Here is a 20,702-nt window from a genome sequence, read left to right as displayed (position 1 = left end):
AAACTGACTGACCTGAAGTTGCTGGGCTTATCTTTACCCCTTTTTTTGAACAAGAGTGTAAACGTTTACAATTCTCCAGTCCTCTGGCACCACCCCTGAGTCTAAGAAAGACTGAAAAATTATGGTCAGTGACTCTGCAATTTCCTCCTTCACTTCCCTCCGTATCCTTGGATGCATCTCATCTGATGCTGGTGTTCCCTTGCTGTGCAACTCTATCCATGGCCATCTGCTCCCATTCTTAGTGCTTTCTCCCCCAATCTACCCTCTTAAACTGTTTAAATTCCCCTGGCTCTTTATTCAGTACATTTTAGCCCTAACTACAAGTTAACAGCTAGTTTAATGTTACCTGGGCCCACTGCCCTCTCGCAGCCATACCTGCTCTTTGCTTTCTTCATTGAGCACTGAATTGTGCTCAAATTGACATCCAGTTTTCTGGACGCCTAGGCTACACTTCTCTACTGGACAAAATTGCAAAGTACAGCTGGTGATACTCTGATCTTCTATCCTGTTGTCTACATCGTCCAGAGTGTCCGCGGCCACGGCTTGCGGTAAGTCCAGTGCAGAGAGGAAGAAGCAGCGGAACCCTAGGGTAATAAGACCTAGTACACAGGGGAAGCATTGAGAAAAACCCCGAACACGTAAAAAGCCACGACCCGGCCCCAGTTGACTCCATCGCGGAACGACTCCTTGGCCACAACTTCAAAGCGCCCGCGGGAGATGTGCGGTTCGTAGCGCATCTGCAGCGCAATGTCAGCGAATTCCTGCTGGTACTGGCGCCTGAGGCTGTCGCCCACCTCCTGGAGGATGCGAACGAGCTTTCCCGGCATCGATGGTGGGAACTGATGAAATGTTTTATTACCTGCACCCGCTTCCCCTTCCCAGCTCACCCCCCCCCACACCCTTTTCACCCACCCCCTCCCCTCTCGCAACACCTTCCCAGCTCCCCCCTCGCACCATCTTCCCCCTGCACACCCCCCCCCCCAACCCCTCTACAGCCCCCTTCCCAGCTCCCCCTCGCACCCCCTTCCCTCCACCCCTCCCCCTCGCACCCCCTCCTCCCACCGGCATCCACCTATCCCTGAGCATGGGCCCTAACAACCCCACTGCCTTGTGGGCGTCTCGGGAGAGACCAAGGCTAAGGGAGTAAACCCTAAGAGAAAATCCGGAGCGGAACCCCATAGGCGGTCATGTGTCACCTTTGGCATGTTTCCGGCAGTTCCTGCAGCCATACCGGTGCCACACGTCGTGCTCTGCACTCCTTTGGACCCCACCAGAAAGGCCAAGAGGGGGGTTTCTCGGAAGACCCCCATCATTAACAACGAGCTCAGTAGAGTCAATGTGGACATTGCAGCACCTCAGGAGACACGCCTCCCTGCGAGCGGATCTCTAAGAGAGCAAGACGACACCTTCTTCTGGCAGGGTAGGGATCCTGGAGAACCAATGACAGCATGGAGTGGGCTTCGCCATCAGAAACACTTTGCTCAGCATGATAGAGCCACCTTCAAATGGCTCAGAACGCAGACTGTCCATCCGACTGCTCACCACCTCTGGTCCAGTACACCTACTCAGCATCTATGCTCCAACACTCTGCTCCCCACCTGAAGATAAAGACCAGTTCTACGAGGAACTCCATAATATCATTAGTAGCATCCCCAATACCGAACATCTGTTCCTGCTGGGGGACTTTAATGCCAGGGTTGGGGCCGACCATGACTCGTGACCCTCCTGCCTTGGACGCTATGGCATTGGAAGGATGAATGAGAATGGACAGAGACTGCTTGAGATGTGTACCTGTCACAACCTCTGCATCACCAACTCGTTCTTTCACACTAAACCCTGTCACCAGGTTTCTTGGAGGCACCCAAGATCACGTGGTTGGCACCAGCTGGACCTCATCGTCACAAGGCGAGCCTCCTTAAACTGTGTGCAAATCACACGCAGCTTCCACAGTGCGGACTGTGACACCAACCACTCCCTGGTGTGCAGCAAGGTTAGACTCTAACCAAAAAAGCTGCATCACTCCAAGCAGAAGGGCCACCCGCGCATCAACACGAGCAGAATTTCTCACCCACAGCTGTTACAAAAATTTCTAAATTCACTGAAAAAGCCCTTCAAATCACTCCCACAGGGGATGCAGAGACCAAGTGGGCCCACATCAGAGACGCCATTTATGACTCAGCAATGACCACCTATGGCAAACGTGTGAAGCAGAATGCAGACTGGTTTCAATCTCATTTTGAAGAGCTGGAACCTGTCATAGCCACTAAGCGCATTGCACTGCTGAACTACAAAAAAGCCTCCAGCAAGTTAACATCCGTAGCACTTGAAACAGCCAGAAGCGCTGCACAAATGACTACTGGCAACACCTATGCAGTCATATTCAGCTGGCCTCAGACACCAGAAACATCAGAGGAATGTATGATGGCATGAAGAGAGCTTTTGGGCCAACCATCAAGAAGATCGCCCCCCTCAAATCTAAATCAGGGGACATGATCACTGACCAATGCAAGCAAGTGGGTTGAGCGCTACCTAGAACTGTAGTCCAGGGAAAATGTTGTCACTGAGACCGCCCTCAATGCAGCCCAGTCTCTGCCAGCCAACAAAATCGGAACTCAGTGATGCCATTGATTCTCTAGCCAGCGGAAAAGCCCCTGGGAAGGACAGCATTACCCCTGAAATAATCAAGAGTGCCAAGCCTGCTATACTCTCAGCACTACATGAACTGCTATGCCTGTGCTGGGATGAGGGAGCAGTACCACAGGACATGCGCGATGCCAATATCATCACCCTCTATAAAAAAAAACAAAGGTGACCGCGGTGACTGCAACAACTACCATGGAATCTCCCTGCTCAGCATAGTGGGAAAAGTCTTCGCTCGAGTCGCTTTAAACAGGCTCCAGAAGCTGGCCGAGCGTGTCTACCCTGAGGCACAGTGTGGCTTTCGAGCAGAGAGATCGACCATTGACATGCTGTTCTCCCTTCGTCAGCTACAGGAGAAATGCCGCGAACAACAGATGCCCCTCTAAGTTGCTTTCATTGATCTCACCAAAGCCTTTGACCTCGTCAGCAGACGTGGTCTCTTCAGACTACCAGAAAAGATCAGATGTCCACCAAAGCTACTAAGTATCATCACCTCATTCCATGACAATATGAAAGGCACAATTCAGCATAGCGGCGCCTCATCAGACCCCTTTCCTATCCTGAGTGGCGTGAAAGAGGGCTGTGTTCTCGCACCTACACTGTTTGGGATTTTCTTCTCCCGGCTGCTCTCACGCATTCAAGTCTTCAGAAGAAGGAATTTTCCTCCACACAAGATCAGGTGGCAGGTTGTTCAACCTTGCCCACCTAAGAGCGAAGACCAAAGTACTGAAAGTCCTCATCAGGGAACTTCTCTTTGCTGACAATGCTGCATTAACATCTCACACTGAAGAGTGTCTGCAGAGTCTCATCGACAGGTTTGTGGCTGCCTGCAACAAATTTGACCTAACCATCAGCCTCAAGAAAACGAACGTCATGGGACAGGACGTCAGAAATGCTCCATCCATCAATATCGGCGACCATGTTCTGGAAGTGGTTCGAGTTCACCTACCTAGGCTCAACTATCACTAGTAACCTGTCTCTCGATGCAGAAATCAACAAGCGCATGGGAAAGGCTTCCACTGCTATGTCTAGACTGGCCAAGAGAGTGTGGGAAAATGGCACACTGACACGGAACACAAAAGTCCGCGTGTATCAAGCCTGTGTCCTCAGTACCTTGCTCTGCGGCAGCGAGGCCTGGACAACATATGTCAGCCAAGAGCGACGTCTCAATTCATTCCATCTTCGCTGCCTTCGGAGAATCCTTGGCATCAGGTGGCAGGACCGCATCTCCAACACAGTAGTCCTCGAAGCGGTCAACATCCCCAGCTTATACACACAACTGGGTCAGCGGCGCTTGAGTTGGCTTGGCCATGTGAGCCGCGTGAAAGATGGCAGGATCTCCAAGGACGCATTGTACAGTGAGCTTGCCACTAGTATCAGACCTACCGGCCGTCCATGTCTCCGCTTTAAAGACGTCTGCAAACGCGACGTGAAGTCTTGTAACATTGATCACAAGTCATGGGAGTCAGTTGCTGACGATCGCCAGAACTGGCGGGCAGCCGTAAAGGCAGGGCTAAAGTGTGGCGAGTCGAAGAGACTTAGCAGTTGGCAGGAAAAAAGACAGAAGCGCAAGGGGAGAGCCAACTGTGTAACAGCCCCGACAACCAATTTTTTCTGCAGCACCTATGGAAGAGTCTGTCACTGTAGAATTGGCCTTTATAGCCACTCCAGGTGCTGCTCCACAAACCACTGACCACCTCCAGGCGCTTACCCATTGTCTCCCGAGACAAGGAGGCCAAAGAGGAAGAAGTATAGACAGCCTATCTAATACTACCTCTTGATCAATTTTAAACTCCTCAAGTGACTGAATTACCTCCTTTTCCAACATTGTCTGGGTTGCTGCATCTTCCTTGGTAAAGACAGATGCAAAGTATCCATTTAATACCTCGGCTATGCCTTCTGCCTCCATGTGTAAATCCCCTTTCTGGTCCCTAATCGGCCCCACTCCTCCTTTTACCACCCTTTTAATATTTATATCTCTATAGAAAAAATTGGAATTTCCTTTAATGTTAGCTGCCAGTCTCTTTTCATGCTCTCTCTTTGCTTTTCTTATTTGCTTTTTCACTTCCCCCTCCTGGAGCTTCTCTGTTCAGCCTGGTTCTCCACCTGGCATCTGTCATAAGCACACTTTGTCTTCTTTATCTTATTCTATACCGCTTTTGTCAGCCAAGGAGCTCTGGATTTGTTTACCCTACTTTTCCCCTTCGAGGGAACATACCTTGACTGTGCCTGAACTATCTCTCCTTTGAAGGTAGCCCATTGTTCATCTACCTGTTTTCCTACCAGCTTTTGACTCCAATTTATTTGTCCCAAATTCATTCTTACCCCATTGAGGTTGACCTTCCCCCAGTTAATTATTCTTACCCTGGATTGCTCTTTGTCCTTTTTCATAGTCAGCCTAAAGCTTATGATACAATGATCACTATCTCCTAAATGCTCTCCTACTGATAATTGATCCACTTGGCCCACCTCCTTCCCAAGAACCAGGTCTGGCAATGCCTCCTTTCTCGCTGGACCTGCAACATACTGTTGTCGAAAATTTTCATGAACATAGACTAGGAACTCTTGCCCCTCATTGCCCTTTACACTACTATTATCCCAGTCTATGTTTGGATAATTAAAGTCCCCCATTATAACTACCCTATAATTTTTGCACCTCTTTGTAATTTGCTTGCAAATTTGTTCCTCTGCGTCCCTCCCAGTAGCTGGTGGCTTATAGACAACACCAAGCAATGTAACCACACCTTTTCTGTTCCTTAGCTCTAGCCAAATTGATTCTGTCCTTCCCTCGGGGACATCTGTTTTTCTCCAGCACTGCAATGCTCTCCTTAATCAATGCCACCATCCCTCCCCCTTTTTTCCCTTTCCTATCTTTCCTGAACACCTTGAATCCAGGAATATTTAACACCCAGTCCTACCCTTCTTTGAGCCAGGTCTCCGTTATCACCACAACATCATATTTCCACATGGCAGTCTGAGCCTGTACCTCACCAGTCCTATTAACACATTCTGTGCATTCACATACAAGCACATTAACCCTGCTTCAGACTTTATTACTTTCTCCATTACTCTGACCCCACCTAATAATACCTTGCTATTCCCTACTCTCCAGCTATCTATCTCCCCCAGTACTCTCTGCTCCTTGGTAATCCTCTGCTGCTGGCTCCTGGTTCCCACACCCCTGACAAATTACCAGTTTTGCTTCCCTCCAATGTGAGCTCCCTCTCAGGTTCCCATCCCCCTGATAATTTAATTTAAACCCTCCCCAACAGCACTAGCAAATATCCCTGCCAAGATATTCGTCCCAGTCCTGCTAAAATGCAACCCGTCCATCTTGTACAGGTCCTACCTGCCTCAGAACCAGTCCCAATGTCTCAGGAATCTGATGCCCTTCCTCCTACACCAGTTCTCCAGCCACGTGTTCAGTCACTTAATTCTGAAATTACTGCTTTTGAGGTCCTGCTTTTTAATCTTCCTAGCTGCCTAAAATCTGCTTTCAGGACCTCAATCCCCTTCTTTCCTATGCCATTGGTACCAACGTGGACCACGACCTCTGGCTGTTCACCCTCCCCCAGAAGAATGTCCTGCAGCCACTCCGTAACATCCTTGACCCTGGCACCAGGGAGGCAACACACCATCCTGGAGTTATGTTTACTGCCGCAGAAACTACTGTCTGTTCCTCTAACTAATGAGTCCTCTATCACTGTTGCTCTTCCACTCTTCTTCCTCTCCTCCTGTGCAGCTGAGCCACCTGTGGTGCCAAAAACTTGGCTCTGACTGCACTCCTGTGAGGATCCATTCCCCTCGCCAGTATCCAAAATGGAAAACCAATTAGAGAGTGAGATCATATCAGGGGACTCCTGCACTATCTGTCTTGTTCTCTTAGATTGCCTGGCGATCACCCATCCCCTATCTGCCTGCGGTGTGACCACCTCCCTAAACATGCTATCCTCATAGTCCTCCGCCTCGCAGATGCACAACAGTGACTCCAGTTGCCACTCGAGTTCCGAAACATAGAGCTCAAACTTCTGCAGCCAGTGACACTTCCCACAGCTGTGTTTGTCTCGGACACATGGTGCATCCATGACTTGCCACATGCCACAGGCTGTGCATTCCACTCGACAGAGCTGCCCTGCCATACCTTAACTTTATAGACTATTTATTATAAGTAGAATAGCTTACCAGTTATTCATCAACCAGTTCCTTCAGCTGCACCAAAGCAAGAACCAATTACTGGAGGGTTAAAAAAGTACAAAAATGGTGCACCTCCTCCCTTCACTGAAATCGCCACTCCCCAAACTCACATTTCCACACTCAGCTTGCAATCTGCAACTGTCAGTAGAGTAGAGCTGTACAAAATTTGGGAGAAAATTGGCTGTCCACTGAAACTCCTCAGTCTCATCCACTCCTTCCGTGACAACGTACACAACACTGTACTGGTTGCTGGTTCCACTCTGACAGTTTCAGAGTGAAGAATGGAGTGAACAGGGCTGTGTCCTAGGCCTGACTGTGGTATCTTCTTCTCCATGCTCCTGCCCTTTGCTTTCCCTGCAGATATAGGAGTCTACATGCACACCAGGTAAGATGGCAAGCTGTACGATATATCAAAACTGAAAGCGAAGACAAAAATACATCGCATCCTGATCAGGAAACTCTTCAATGCTGATGATGCTCCAAACGGAAACTCGGGTACAAAGTCTCATGGACTGTCTCTCCCATGAACAAGAACAAAGAACAGTACAGCACAGGAACAGGCCATTCGGCCCTCCAAGCCTGCGCCAATTTTGATGCCTGCCGAAACTAACACGTTCTGCACTTCCGGGGCCCATATCTCTCTATTCCCTTCCTATTCATATATTTGTCAAGATGTCTCTTAAACGTCGCTATCGTATCTGCTTCCACCACCTCCCCTGGCAGCAAGTTCCAGGCACTCACCACCCTGCGACTTGTTCTCCCTGAGTATAAGTGTCAAGAAAACTGTGGTTTTGGGACAAGGTATTGCATCTTTGCCTCGAACACGCTAAATAACACCCCACTGGAAGTGGTTAGCACCTCGGGTCCGCGGTGATGCACAGTCTGTCCGTTGATGCAGAGCTCGATACATGCATAGCGAAAGCAGCTACCACCTTTGGTCAACTCTCGAAATGCACATGGAATTGCACCAAGCTGACGGTTTATAAGGCCTGTGTTCTCAGAACGTTGCTGTATGGCTGTAAAACACGGGTGACAGTTACCAGGAAAGAAGCTGAACAGTTTCTATCCTCGCTGCCTGCGGCGCATTATGATGTATCTTTAGTTTTAGTTTAGTTTTAGAGATACAGCACTGAAACAGGCCCTTCGGCCCACCGAGTCTGTGCCGACCATCAACCACCCATTTATACTAATCCGACACTAATTCCATATTCCTACCACATCCCCACCTATCCCTATATTTCCCTACCACCTACCTATACTAGGGGTAATTTCTAATGGCCAATTTACCTATCAACTTGCAAGTCTTTGGCATGTGGGAGGAAACCGGAGCACCCGGAGAAAACCCACGCAAACACAGGAAGAACTTGCAAACTCCACACAGGCAGTACCCAGAATTGAACCCAGGTCACTGGAGCTGTGAGGCTGCAGTGCTAACCACTGCGCCACTGTGCCACCCTTAGCAGGACAAGTCACAAATGCAGCTGTCCTCAGAAGCAGAGCTCCCAAGGGTGGTAGCATTAATCAAATAGAGGTGTCTTCGGTGAATTGAGCACAACTGCAGGATGGAAAACAGTCATATACCCAAAGACTTTCTATATGGTGAGTTATCCAGAGCCAGACAACCAACTGTGCTTCAAGGAAGCCTGCAGGCATGACATGAAAGCCCTAAGCATCGAATATTGCACCTGGGAGACACTAGCTGGCGAAAGGGAAATGGTGACGCATCGTGTAGGCTGGCATGCACCACCGCCATCACTGGCTACGGCAGCTTGGCAACCAGCGCCAATGCCGAAAGCAACAACCCAAAACGTCACCTGGCAGTTTCATGTGCGGCACTTGTGGCAGAACCTGCCTCTCGAGGATTGGCTTCCACAGTCATCAGCAAAGGTGCGCCATATGAAGACACCCCATCTAAATGTATTGTTTGCTGTGTGTCCATCGTCTCTCATAGATGGAAGGATACAAACAATGAATGAATTTCTGGGTTATCTCAAAAGCATATTTTCAGCTGGCTATGTGTGCTCTTCCTAAAATTGTTAAAATAATCCTAATGGGATTGTCACAAATTAGATCACCTGGACCTCCGCCTTATCCATCTTAAACCTACTTGTAACCTCCTTTCTCGCAACACAATGAATTATGGCTACCTCCGACACCCTGTGACCCTTGGCAGATATTTTTTCCATGTGTCTTTGGCCTTTGTTCATAGTCCACTTGCCACTGCAGTTTTGCGGTAACTGGAGTGTAATGCTTTTTTTCCCCTCCATTTAAAGCAATGTTATTAGATGAAGCTTTTCTAAAAATTATAACACAATTAAAAGGAATATACAACAGTTTATCATTGCAGCATGGCTGAACCAGGCACGTGCCATCTCGAGCCATGGGCACCAACCTGCATTCCAGCATTCCGTAGTGCAGAATGTCATATTTCTTGAAAATGGTTCTCGTGCAAGCAACTATTTGAGCTTATGGCTCTCAAACAAATAAAGTGAGTAATACAGAATCAAAGAATTGTTACAGCGTGGAAGGAGGCCATTTGGTCCATCATGTCTGCGCTGGCTCTCTGACTGAGCAAATCACCTAATGCGATTCCCCTGCTTTCTCCCCGTATCCCTGCACATTCTTCCTTTTCATATAACAGGCTAATTCCCTTTTGGATGCTTCAGCTGAACCTGCCTCCACCACACTCTCAGGCAGTGCATTCCAGACCTTAACCACTTGCTGTGTGAAAAAGTTTTTCCTCATGTCGCTTTTGCTTCTTGTGCCAATTACTTTATATCTGTGCTCTCTCTTTCTCGATCCTTTCACAAGTGGGAACAGTTTCTTCGTATCTACTCTGTCCAGACCCCTCATGATTTTGAATACCTCTATCAAATCTCCTCTCAGCCTTCTCTCCTCCAAGGAGAACAGTTCTAACTTCTCCAATCTGTCTTCATAACTTAAGTTCCTCATCCCTGGAAGCATTCTCGTAAATCGTTTCTGCACCCTCTCCAATGCCTTCACATCATCTTTCCTAAAGTGTGGCATCAGGAACTGGATACAATACTGCAGCTGAGGCAGAACTAGTGTCTTATATAATTTCAACAGAACCTTACTTTTGTGCTCTATGCCCTATTAATAAAGCCTAGGATACTGTATGTTTTATTAACCGCTCTCTCAACCGGTCCTGACACCTTCAGTGACTTGTGCACATATACACCAGGTCCCTCTGCTCCTGCACCCGCCTTAGAGTTGTACCCTTTATTCTACATTGTCTCTTCATGTTCTTCCTACCAAAATGAATCACTTCACATTTCTCTGCGTTGAACTTCATCTGCTACTTGTTTGCCCATTCTACCAACATGTCTATGTCCTTTTGGAGTTCGACACTAGCCAGCACACAGTTCACAATGCTTCCAAGTTTCGTATCATCTGCAAATTTTGAATTTGTGCCCTGTACAACAAGGTCTAGGTCATTAAGAGCAAGGGCCCCAACACTGATCCCTGGGGAATTCCGCTACAAACCTTCCTCCAGCCCGAAAACATCCATTAACCACTACACTCTTTCCTGTCACTTGTCCAATTTTGTATCCATGTTGCTACTGTCTCTTTAATTCCATGAGCTATAGCTTTGCTCAAAGTCTGTTGTATGGCACTGTGTCAAATGCCTTTTGAAGTCAATGTACATCACATCAGCAGCAATACCCTTATCAACCCTCTCTGTTACCTCTTCCAAAAAACCTTCAAGTTAGTTAAAAACTATTTTCCCATAACAAATCCGTGCTGGCTTTCCTTAATGAACCTGCACTTTTCCATGTGACTATTATCTGTTTTGAATTATTGTTTCTTGAAGTTTCCCTACCACCGAAGTTAAATTGAATGGCCTGTAGCTGCTGGGCATATCCTTACTTTTTTTTTTGAACAAGAAGTGGAACATTTGCAATTCTCCAGTTCTCTGGCACCACCCCTAATGGAAAGGAATTAAAACCTTTCAGGCATTCAAATCCATTTTGTGATCTGCAGATGTTTAATTTTGCAAGGGCTGAAATGCCAGCCACATTAATTCTTTGGTTCGCTTTAAACTAATCATTTGTGACTTTTTCATAAGGGTTGCCATGACATTCCTTTTGGCCAGAGTTAGTCGTAAATTTTGAACACGTGTATTTCTGGAAGATTCCCAAGAAGTTTTGTATATTTACTGTTTTTTTTAATAATATACTTGTGAAACCCTTGCATTTTCTTCCCACAGTCTTCCTGAAACATGTTGCTTGGTGAACTATTACCAGGTTCCTTTCAGTGTTTTGAGCTGGTTACTGGAGGCACACATTAATATTCTTGGGGCACCTCTCTTGAACAGTGATAAAACATACTGTGTGAATGACTGTAGTTGACTTATTTTGTTTTAAATATGGAACAAAGAAGTAAAATGAACATGGTATTATAAATTGAAAAGTATTGAAAATTCTATATAAATTGCATTGGTCTGTTTCTCAACCCACCCCACCTTAAGTAATTTGTGCAGCGCAGCCTATTACTTTTCTCATTGGTACAACTTGGAATGTTTTCTTATTTTGCTGGTGTACAATTCTCTGGTAGGGAATTGTCCCTTCCACCTTCGGTCTTGGCACACCTTTGATTTGTTGCCATTTGTTTGGCCCATTTGAATGTTGTCAGTTATTTCACCGACTCAACATAAAACAGAGATTGGTACAGGGACTAAGAATCTGATTGGAGGGATTAGAGAAATTCTCAGACAATGATTCCAAAAATGTTTTCATTTTAGTTTGGATTTGTCTTGCCCTTTACTAAAAATTCCCATGTAGCAGTGTGATTTCACTGTGCTGTACCTCATCTTTCAATTTGCAATGTTGCTGCAGCTGAAATTTTCAACACTTAATATAGATTGAAATTTTGTGATTAGATCGTGTTGTATCATCATGCAATTGTTCTTATGAATTTCAAAATGTATGTAATCAGACGTGTTTTACAGTGCACTCAGGGAGCTGGGTGGCTCAATAGAGCAGGAAACTGTTTTTGTCTATTCCATCCTCCTTCACCTCCTTCATCCTATCTTTGCCAACTGTAAGGATCCTATGTGGAATGAGTATTGTTGGTCTTAATGCAGTTCCTGGTGGCTGTGCCCACTCCCAAATTCTTTTCAGTACAGCTTTGCCAGCTTTGCACTGATTTATTCAAAGAAGCTGGAATATTCAGAATGCTACATCAGGTTGTCCAAGTTTATAACTTTGTGGGCTTGCATAGGTGCCAACCACTGAGCCTTTGGTTTGGGGGGTGGGGGAAGCTGCATATGAAGTTTACATCCATGTTCCTTTTAATTTGCATAAGTAACAAATTGTTGTTACCAACAGATCTTCGTGTTTGGATTTAGGATTCACCCTCCAACAGGTTAACCAGCAAATACAAACAGGACTGAGTTACCTGAGCTTTGAATGCTGAATTGCCAGACCATACATCTGCATTAGTGGGTGCTCTTGTAAATTAGAGTCGGGGTAGAGTGAACTTCATTCTGCATCAGCCTGTGCTATAATTGGACGTGCTGGCCACTGACATTGGGTACCCCAAGTCGGAGCATACTAGTCTCCAGAATTTATATCCCTCACTTTGAGCAGGAATAATATGTCAGAAAAATGTAAAAACTTGAAGATGAACATTCTCTCATATCTCCTCATCTGTGTGAATTCTAGTTAATACAGTTGCTAACTGAGAGCTAGTATTTGAGGAAGGCAGGTTGGAGGCAATGTATGAATGAGCCTTGGGAGTTGCATGTAAAGTTTAAATCAGTGTTCCCATAGAGAGCCAGCATATATTTATTTATGTGTATATAGTGTAATAAATTTGAAGCCACTTTGGACTGTGTTCAATAGTTCGAAACTGTTACCAATATGGATTCAGCTGATTTTATTTAAGCATAAGTGAAACTTAATAGATTACAGTATTCGAACAGCAGTTTACAAAGAACGATTAAGAATTATATTACTTGCTATTGTCCTTTGAGTAGAAGACATGATCCAATCACTGTTCCTTCTGCTCACATTCGCATCTCAACCTGTCTGGTGTCCCTCTTGGCCCAATGAACCAAACCCACAAGGATATTATACTGTGGAAAAATCAGAATTCTGAAGCAATCCATCCAGTCATAGGCACAGCAAGTTCTGTGTTCAAGCACAGACCTTGGGCCTCTGTTATCTGATTTTTAGCCTTCGCACACTTTTTCTGTACTTGTTTCTTTTCCATGGTTAATGGTGTAGCCCAGGACCTTGAGGACAACCAGAGTTCCAGCTGTACTTTTCATTAATTCTAACAGATAAGAAATAAATCCTAAATAAACCTATAGACTGGCAACCATAATAAACTGCAATCTAGCAAAGCTTAATGCTGAAAAATATCAGAGAATTATATTTGATTGTATTTCAACAAATATCAAAAGTTCTGGAAAATCGCACAAAGGGAATTATATTTGATTATATTTCAACAAATAAAGTTCTCGGTGCATTCCGACAGACAAGCGAAGTTAAGAGATAATGTTGTAGATGCTGTTTATCCTTCCTGTTCTAGCAATAACAACTACATTTTGCAATAACAAGGGCACATGTGAACATGCAGCAACCTGAGAGTCCAGAAGGATTTTGCCTAGCAGCCGTTCCAAGAAAAAGTTTAGTGTCACTTAACACTTGCAATGCCTAATCCCTCAAAATACCCTCAGTGGCACAGTGGTTAGCACCGCAGCCTCACAGCCCCAGTGACCCTGGTTCGGTTCTGGGTACTGCCTGTGTGGAGTTTGCAAGTTCTCCCTGTGACCGCGTGGGTTTCCACCGGATGCTCTGGTTTCCTCCCACAGCCAAAGACTTGCAGGTTGATAGGTAAATTGGCCATTGTTAATTGCCCCTAGTGTAGGTAGGTGGTAGGAGAGTGGTAGGGAATAGAGATTAATGTAGGCGGGGATGTGGTAGGGAATATGGGATCAATGTAGGATTAGTATAAATGGGTGGTTGATGGTCGGCACAGACTCGGTGGGCCGAAGGGCCTGTTTCAGTGCTGTATCACTCTATGAAACTCATATCTTTACAGTAGCCCTCATCTATGTTTTTTTATCTTCATCTGTCTACATATGTTCCACGGGTCTGCAAGTTTATTCTTTGTTAGGAGACAATGTACACAACAGAATTTGACATTGCACCTTCTGGAAAATTCTTTTCAGTATTCAGTTACCAACTCCGTTAACTGTTTGCCACTGTTGATCCATGCTTCTAAACATTGGTATTTTAAGATCTCGGATTAGCACAAGCCCGCCTGTTCTGCTGTGTTAAGGGGATAGCCTAGGATCAGATGGACTATTCTCTTGTCTATCTTAATGCCTTGGGTAAATTGCTCCCTTATTTTTATGCTATCATTGCTAATTACTAGACACTGTTTAACAGATAGAAAGATTTTGCTTGTACACTGAATTTACATTTTTTTTCTCCAAGTTATTTCCAGTGTTTCTGATACAAAAACAAATATAAATAGAAAATGCTGGAAATACTCAGATTAGGCAGCATCTGTGCAGAGGGAAAATGTGTCCAGTTGATTACCTTTCATCAGAATGCTGGTGAAAGGTCATCAACCTGAAAGGTTAACTGTTTCTCTCCCCACAGATGCTACCAGACATGATGAGTATTTCCACCATTTTCTGTTTCTATTTCCGATGTTACTGAAATGGATTCCCTTTCTCTGCATTTGAACTTGAGTCTTGTTCATGTGCGGGCTTTCTTTGCTTTTCAAACAGTCCAATAAACAAAGCACTCTTCTGAAGTCTTGTCACTGAAATGCACTAAATATCAGCTCTTGAGAAGTTAACGATGGTCTGACTCTTTATGTTAGGTGGGGATCCTTTTATGTTGTAAAGCACATTTACTTTTAAAAGATTGAATTTGATTCAGATTGATAGGTCTGCACAGAACTCCAAATAGGATTTTGAGTCCAGTAAATATTTGATGGAAACAGGGGAGAAAGCTGGCCGTACATTTAGCGCTAATAGATGTACTAACTTAAACCTAACTTGCATTATATTTTGAAACAGAATGAACGGTTAGTGTGGCTGAGGTACCAGAAGAAGAAGTGGGAGCTACAGTCAAAACAGCGAAAGGCGCGCAGAAAGAGAAGAAAACTTGATGATGGTGCAGCTGCACCAGGTAGACCTATTCGAGATGGTCCCACAACCAGCCTGAGTAGCTTTTTGCGTCGAACTGCCCGCACCATTCTAGATATGCCATGGCAGATTGTACAGGTAATGGATGTGAAATTGGTACAATTGGATCTCTGGAATCTATTGGGTTGTGACAGTAATTTAAGGTTGGACCAGCTTCCTGAATTAGAACCACACATGGGGAGGCTATTCGACCCATCATGTCTGTCTGCAGCAGCTCTTCGCTAAGCAACCAAAACTAGTGCTGTCCCTGTAATCTTGTATCTTCCTCTGCTTCAAATGTTTATCTAATTGTCCCTTAAAAGATCCAGTGGCCTCTGTCTCAACCACTCCTATCCTCCAACAAGCCTCTGTGTACAAAAATGTCTCCTGACCACTCTCCTTAATCTCTGTGATAATCACTGGAAAACAATAAAATAAGTCTCTCCCTCTTCATATATCTAAATTGATCTTAATATCAAAAATCCCTATTAAATCTCCTGTTATCCTTCTCTGCTTTAGTGGAAATGGACCCAGTATCTCATGTCTTTTCTAATAACAATAGTTTCTCATTCCTGGCATCACCCTGATGAATTTACACTGTGTGTTCTCCATTCCTCTCTATCCACCCCAAAACTGCGCACTTATCCACATTAAATTTCATGTTATCTGTCTGCTCATTCCACTAACCTATGTATGTCTTCCTGAGTCCTTTACAGTACTTCTCTTTTGCAAGCCTCTTACTTTTATATTATCAGCATATTTCAAGATTGGGTTTCTTTATATCCAAATCCAGATTTTCTTTTATATATGAGCCCAACACTCACTTCTAGGGTACACCACTTCTCTTTTCCAGACCAAACACACTTAGTCATCCCAACTCTGCTTCTAACCTTCTATATGTGCTACTACATTTCCTCTTGTAGCATCTGCCTGGATTTTTTGAACAAACTTCTTCACACCTCATTGTGCCTTCCAAAAGTCCATACGCACTGCATCTACTGCATTCTCTTAATCCATCCAATTATCCATTGATTGTATGATGCTCAATACCATTTGTAACTCCTCAGATACTGAAGCAGTCTGTGTCCATATGCAGCAAGACCTGGACAACATTCAGCTTTGGGCTGATATGTGGCATGAATGTTATTTGCCACTTGAGTGCCAGGCAATAACTATCTCCAAAAAGAGAGAATCTAACCATCTCCCCTTGAAATTCAACTTAAAAACATACGAACTAGGAGTAGGCCACACGGCCCCTCGAGCCTTTCAATAAGATCATGGCTGATCTGATTGGAACCTCAACTCTACATTCCTGCCTACCCCAATAACCTTTGACCCCCTTGCTTATCAAGAATCTATCTACCTCTGCCTTAAAAATATTCAAAGACTCCGCTTCCATTACCTTTTGAGGAAGAAAGTACCAAAGACTCACAACCCTCTGAGAGGAAAAAAATTCTCCTCCTCTCTGTCTTAAATGGGCGACCCCTTATTTTTAAACAGTTGAAGGTTCTCCCACAAGAGGAAACATCCTTTCCACATCCACCCTGTCGAGACCCCGCAGAATCTTATGTTTCAATCAAGGCACCTCTTACTCGTCTAAACACCAGCGGATACAAGCCTAGCCTGTCCAACCTTTCCTCATAAGACAACCCGCCTATTCCAGGTATTGGTCTAGTAAACCTTCTCTGAACTGCTTCCAATGCGTTTACATCCTTAAATAAAGAGACCACTACTGTACACAGTACTCCAGATGTGGTCTCACCAATGCCCTGCATAATTGAAGCATAACCTCCCTACTTTTGTATTCAATTCCCCTCACGATAAATGATAACATCCTATTAGCTTTCCTAATTGCTTGCTGTACCTGCATACTAACCTTTTGTGATTCATGCACTAGGACACCCAGATCCCTCTGCATCGCAGAGCACTGCAATCTCTCACCATTTAGATAATATGCTTTTTTATTCTTCCTGCCAAAATGGACAATTCCACATTTTCCCACGTTATACTCCATTTGCCAGATCTTTGCTCACTCATTTAACCTATCTATATCCCTTTGTAGCCCCATTATGTCCTCTTCACAAGTTAGTTTCCTACCTATCTTTGTGTCATCAGCAAATTTAGCAACCATACCTTCAGTCCCTTCATCCAAGTCATTTATATAAATTGTAAAAAGTTGAAACCCCAGCACTGATCCCTGCAGCACACCACTCATTACGTGTGGCCAACCAGAAAATGAACCATTTATGCCTATTCTCTTTCCTTGTTAGCTAGCCAATCTTCTATCCATGGCAAAATGTTACCCCCAAGGCCATGAGCTTTTATTTTCCCCAATAACCTTTGATGTGGCACCTTCTCATTTGCCTTCTGGAAATCTAAGTACAGTACATCCACCGGTTCCCTTTTATCCACAGCACATATTACTTCTTCAGAGAGCTCCAGTAAATTGGTTAAGCATGATTTCCCTTTCACAAAACCATGTTGATTCTGCCTGATTACCTTGATTTTTTCTAAATGCCATGCTACAATGTCTTTAATAATAGCTTCTAACATTTTCCCGATGACAGATGTTAAGCTAACTGGCCTGTAGCTTCCTGCTTTCCGTCTCCCTCCCTTTTTGAATAAAGGAGTTACATTCGCTATTTTCCAATCTAATGGAACCTTGCCCGAATCTAGGGAATTTTGGAAAATCAAAACCAACGCAATAACTATCTCACTAGTCACTTCTTTTAAAACCCTAGGATGAAGTCCTTCAGGACCCAGGGACTTGGCAGCCCGCAGCTCCAACAATTTATTCAGTACCACTTCCCTGGTGATTGTAATTTTCTTGAGTTCCTCCCTCCCATTTCCTGATGTATAGCTATTTCTGGGATGTTACTTGTATCCTCTATGGTGAAGATCAATGCAAAATACCTGTTCAATTCATCTGCCATCTCCTTATTTTCCCTTATTAATTCTCCAGACTCACTTTCTATAGGACCAACACTCACTTTGTTAACTCATTTCTTTTTTAAATATCTACAGAAATTCGTACTATCTGTCTTTATATTTCTTGCCAACTTTCTCTCGTACTCTAATTTTTCCCTCCTTATTAATTTTTTAGTTCTTTGTTGCTTTTTATATTCTGTCCAATCTTCTGACCTGCAACCCATCTTTAACAATTATATGCTTTTTCTTTAAGTTTGATACTGTCTTTAACTTTTTTAGTTAACCATGGATTGTGTGTCCTGCCCTTGGAATTTTTCTTTTTCATTGGAATGTATCTATTCTGTGAATTCTGAAATATCCCCTTGTATGTCTGTCGCTGCATCTCTTTTGACCTATCCTTTAACCTATTTTGCCAGTTCACTTTTGCTAGCTTTGCTTTCATGCCCTCATAATTGCCCTTATGTAAGTTTAAAATACTAGTTGTAGACCCACTCTTCTCTCCCTCAAACTGAATGTAAAACTTAAATATATTATGATCACTGCTGCCTAGTGGCACCTTCATTATGAGGTCAGTAATTAATCCTATCTTGTTGCACAAAACTAGGTCTAGTGTAGAATGCTCTATGATTAGCTCCAGAATGTGCTGTTTTGAGAAACTATCCCCAAAACATTCTATGAACCCCTCATCTAGGCTACCTTTGCCCATCTGATTTTTCCAATCTATAGTTTAAAATCCCCCATGATTATCACTATACCTTTCTGACAAGCACCTCTTATTTCTTCCTTTATACCCCGTCCTACTGTCTGGTTACTGTTAGGGGTCATGTACATCACTCCCACAAGTGACTTCTTGCCTTTGTCGTTTCTCATCTTGACCCAGCTTCTACATCATAGTTTCTGAAATTTAGGTCATCCCTCATTAATTAACAGAGCCACTCATCCACATTTTCGTAGCTTCCTGTCCTTCCTAAATGTCATGTACCCTTCAATATTCAGGTCCCAATCTATGTCATCCTGCAGCCATGTCTCTATAATAGCATCAGATCATACTTACTTATTTCTATTTGCGCAATCAGTTCATCTGTTTTGTTCTGAATGCTATGTGCATTCAGATACAGAGCCTTTAGTTTTGTCGTTTTATAATTTTTTGACCTCTAGCCTTATGTGCTGATTTACTCTTAGATTTGTAATCACTGTCCCTGTCAGTCTGTTTATCTTTTCCCATATTAATACCATTCTCTCTTGCCTTGTCTCTACGCTTTGATTGACTACATCTTCCCAAATTTGGTCCCTTGCCCCCACTATTTAGGTTAAAACTCTCTCTACTTCCCTAGTTATGTGACTCGCTAGAACACTGGTCCCAGCATGGTTCAGGTGCAGACCGTCCCAATGGTACACTTTTCCCAGTACTGGTGCCAGTGCCCCACGAACTGGAACCCTTCTATCACATTCATTTTTCTAATTTTATTTTCCCTACTCTAATTGCACATGGCTCAGGTAATAACCCGGAGATTATTACCTTTGAGGTTCTGCTTAATTTGGTGCCTAACTCCTCATACTGACTATGCATAACCTCATTCCTTGTCCTGCCTATGTCGTCGGTACCTATGTGGACCACAACAACTGGATCCTTTCCCTCCCACTGTCAGTTCCTCTCCAGCCCTGGCGCTGGGCAGGCATGCAGCCTTCTGGATTCTCGCTCCTTTCCGCAGAGAACAGTGTCAATTCCCCTCACTATATTTTTTGTGTGTTCTTGTATACTGCCCCCTACTACCACTGCTTTCTTTTTTGCTCCCCCCACTTCAACGACTTCCTGTACCATGGTGCCATGGTCAGTCTGCTCTTCCACACTACAACCCTTGCTCTTGTCCATACAGGCTGCAAGAACCTCAAACTTGTTGCTCATTTGCAAGGGCTGAGGCTCTTCCACCCCCACCTTCTTGATCCCCTTACCTGCTTGACTCGCAGTCACACCCTCCTGTCCCTGACCACTGACCAAAACAGATGACCCTATCCTAAGGGGTGTGACTGCCTTCTGGAACAAAGTGTCAGGTAACTTTCCCCCTATCTGATGCATCGTCGTGTCTGCAGCTCGGCCTCCAGCTCAATGATTCTGAGCCGAAGCTCCTCAAGCCGCGGACACTTACCACAGACGTGGTTGCCATGGATTGCTGTGGCATCCAGGAGCTCCCACGTACTGCAGCTATGACACATCACCTGCCCTGCCATCTTTTTTGTATTAATTTAATTAAACTTATTTCTTTCCTTACTGAACTCCCTCACTTACCAAACTCCCTTCTTCACACTCTGTCTGCACCGAGTGCTGCTGGAGGGCACAATCAGCACAGAGTCCCCTGAAGTTATACTCTGGAAAAACAATGATGAGTCAGCTTTGTGAGGGCTCTGCTAGAGCTCAGAAACCAGTTTAAGCTAGCTTCCTAATTAACTAGCTACAGCTACTCTGAGAGAGCTTGTATATCCGTTTAAAACTGTAAGAAACCTAACTTATCTCTTAACTTAAACAGTAATTTCAATTTATTGCTAAATGTAAATAAAATAAAAACTAGACTTTAGAGAGATTAAGCCTTAAAATTCACTCACTTACCAAACTCCCTTCTTCACACTGTGCCCTCCAGCAGCACTCAGTATAGCATTACCATCACTGAATTCCCCACTATCATCATCCTGGGGGTTATCATTGACTAAACTGGAGTAGCCGCATAAATACTGTGACTATAAGAGCAGGGCAGGTGCTGGGAATTCTGTGGCTAGT

At 44.4% G+C, this 20,702-nt stretch overlaps 1 protein-coding gene across 1 annotated transcript in view; it reads left to right on the top strand.

Annotated features, from left to right (window-relative positions):
- Positions 1–20,702, top strand: part of pole (polymerase (DNA directed), epsilon) — a 139,624-nt gene that overhangs the window by 36,550 nt on the left and 82,372 nt on the right. The window contains exon 11 of the mRNA XM_068055486.1: positions 14,894–15,100. Coding sequence (XP_067911587.1) covers positions 14,894–15,100 — 207 coding nt within the window. The remainder of the gene's footprint in view (positions 1–14,893; positions 15,101–20,702) is intronic.

The sequence above is a fragment of the Heterodontus francisci genome, chromosome 23, assembly GCF_036365525.1.
Source record: "Heterodontus francisci isolate sHetFra1 chromosome 23, sHetFra1.hap1, whole genome shotgun sequence".
Classification (NCBI taxonomy): Eukaryota; Metazoa; Chordata; class Chondrichthyes; order Heterodontiformes; family Heterodontidae; genus Heterodontus; species Heterodontus francisci.
This window is presented reverse-complemented; position numbering and strand designations above follow the sequence as displayed.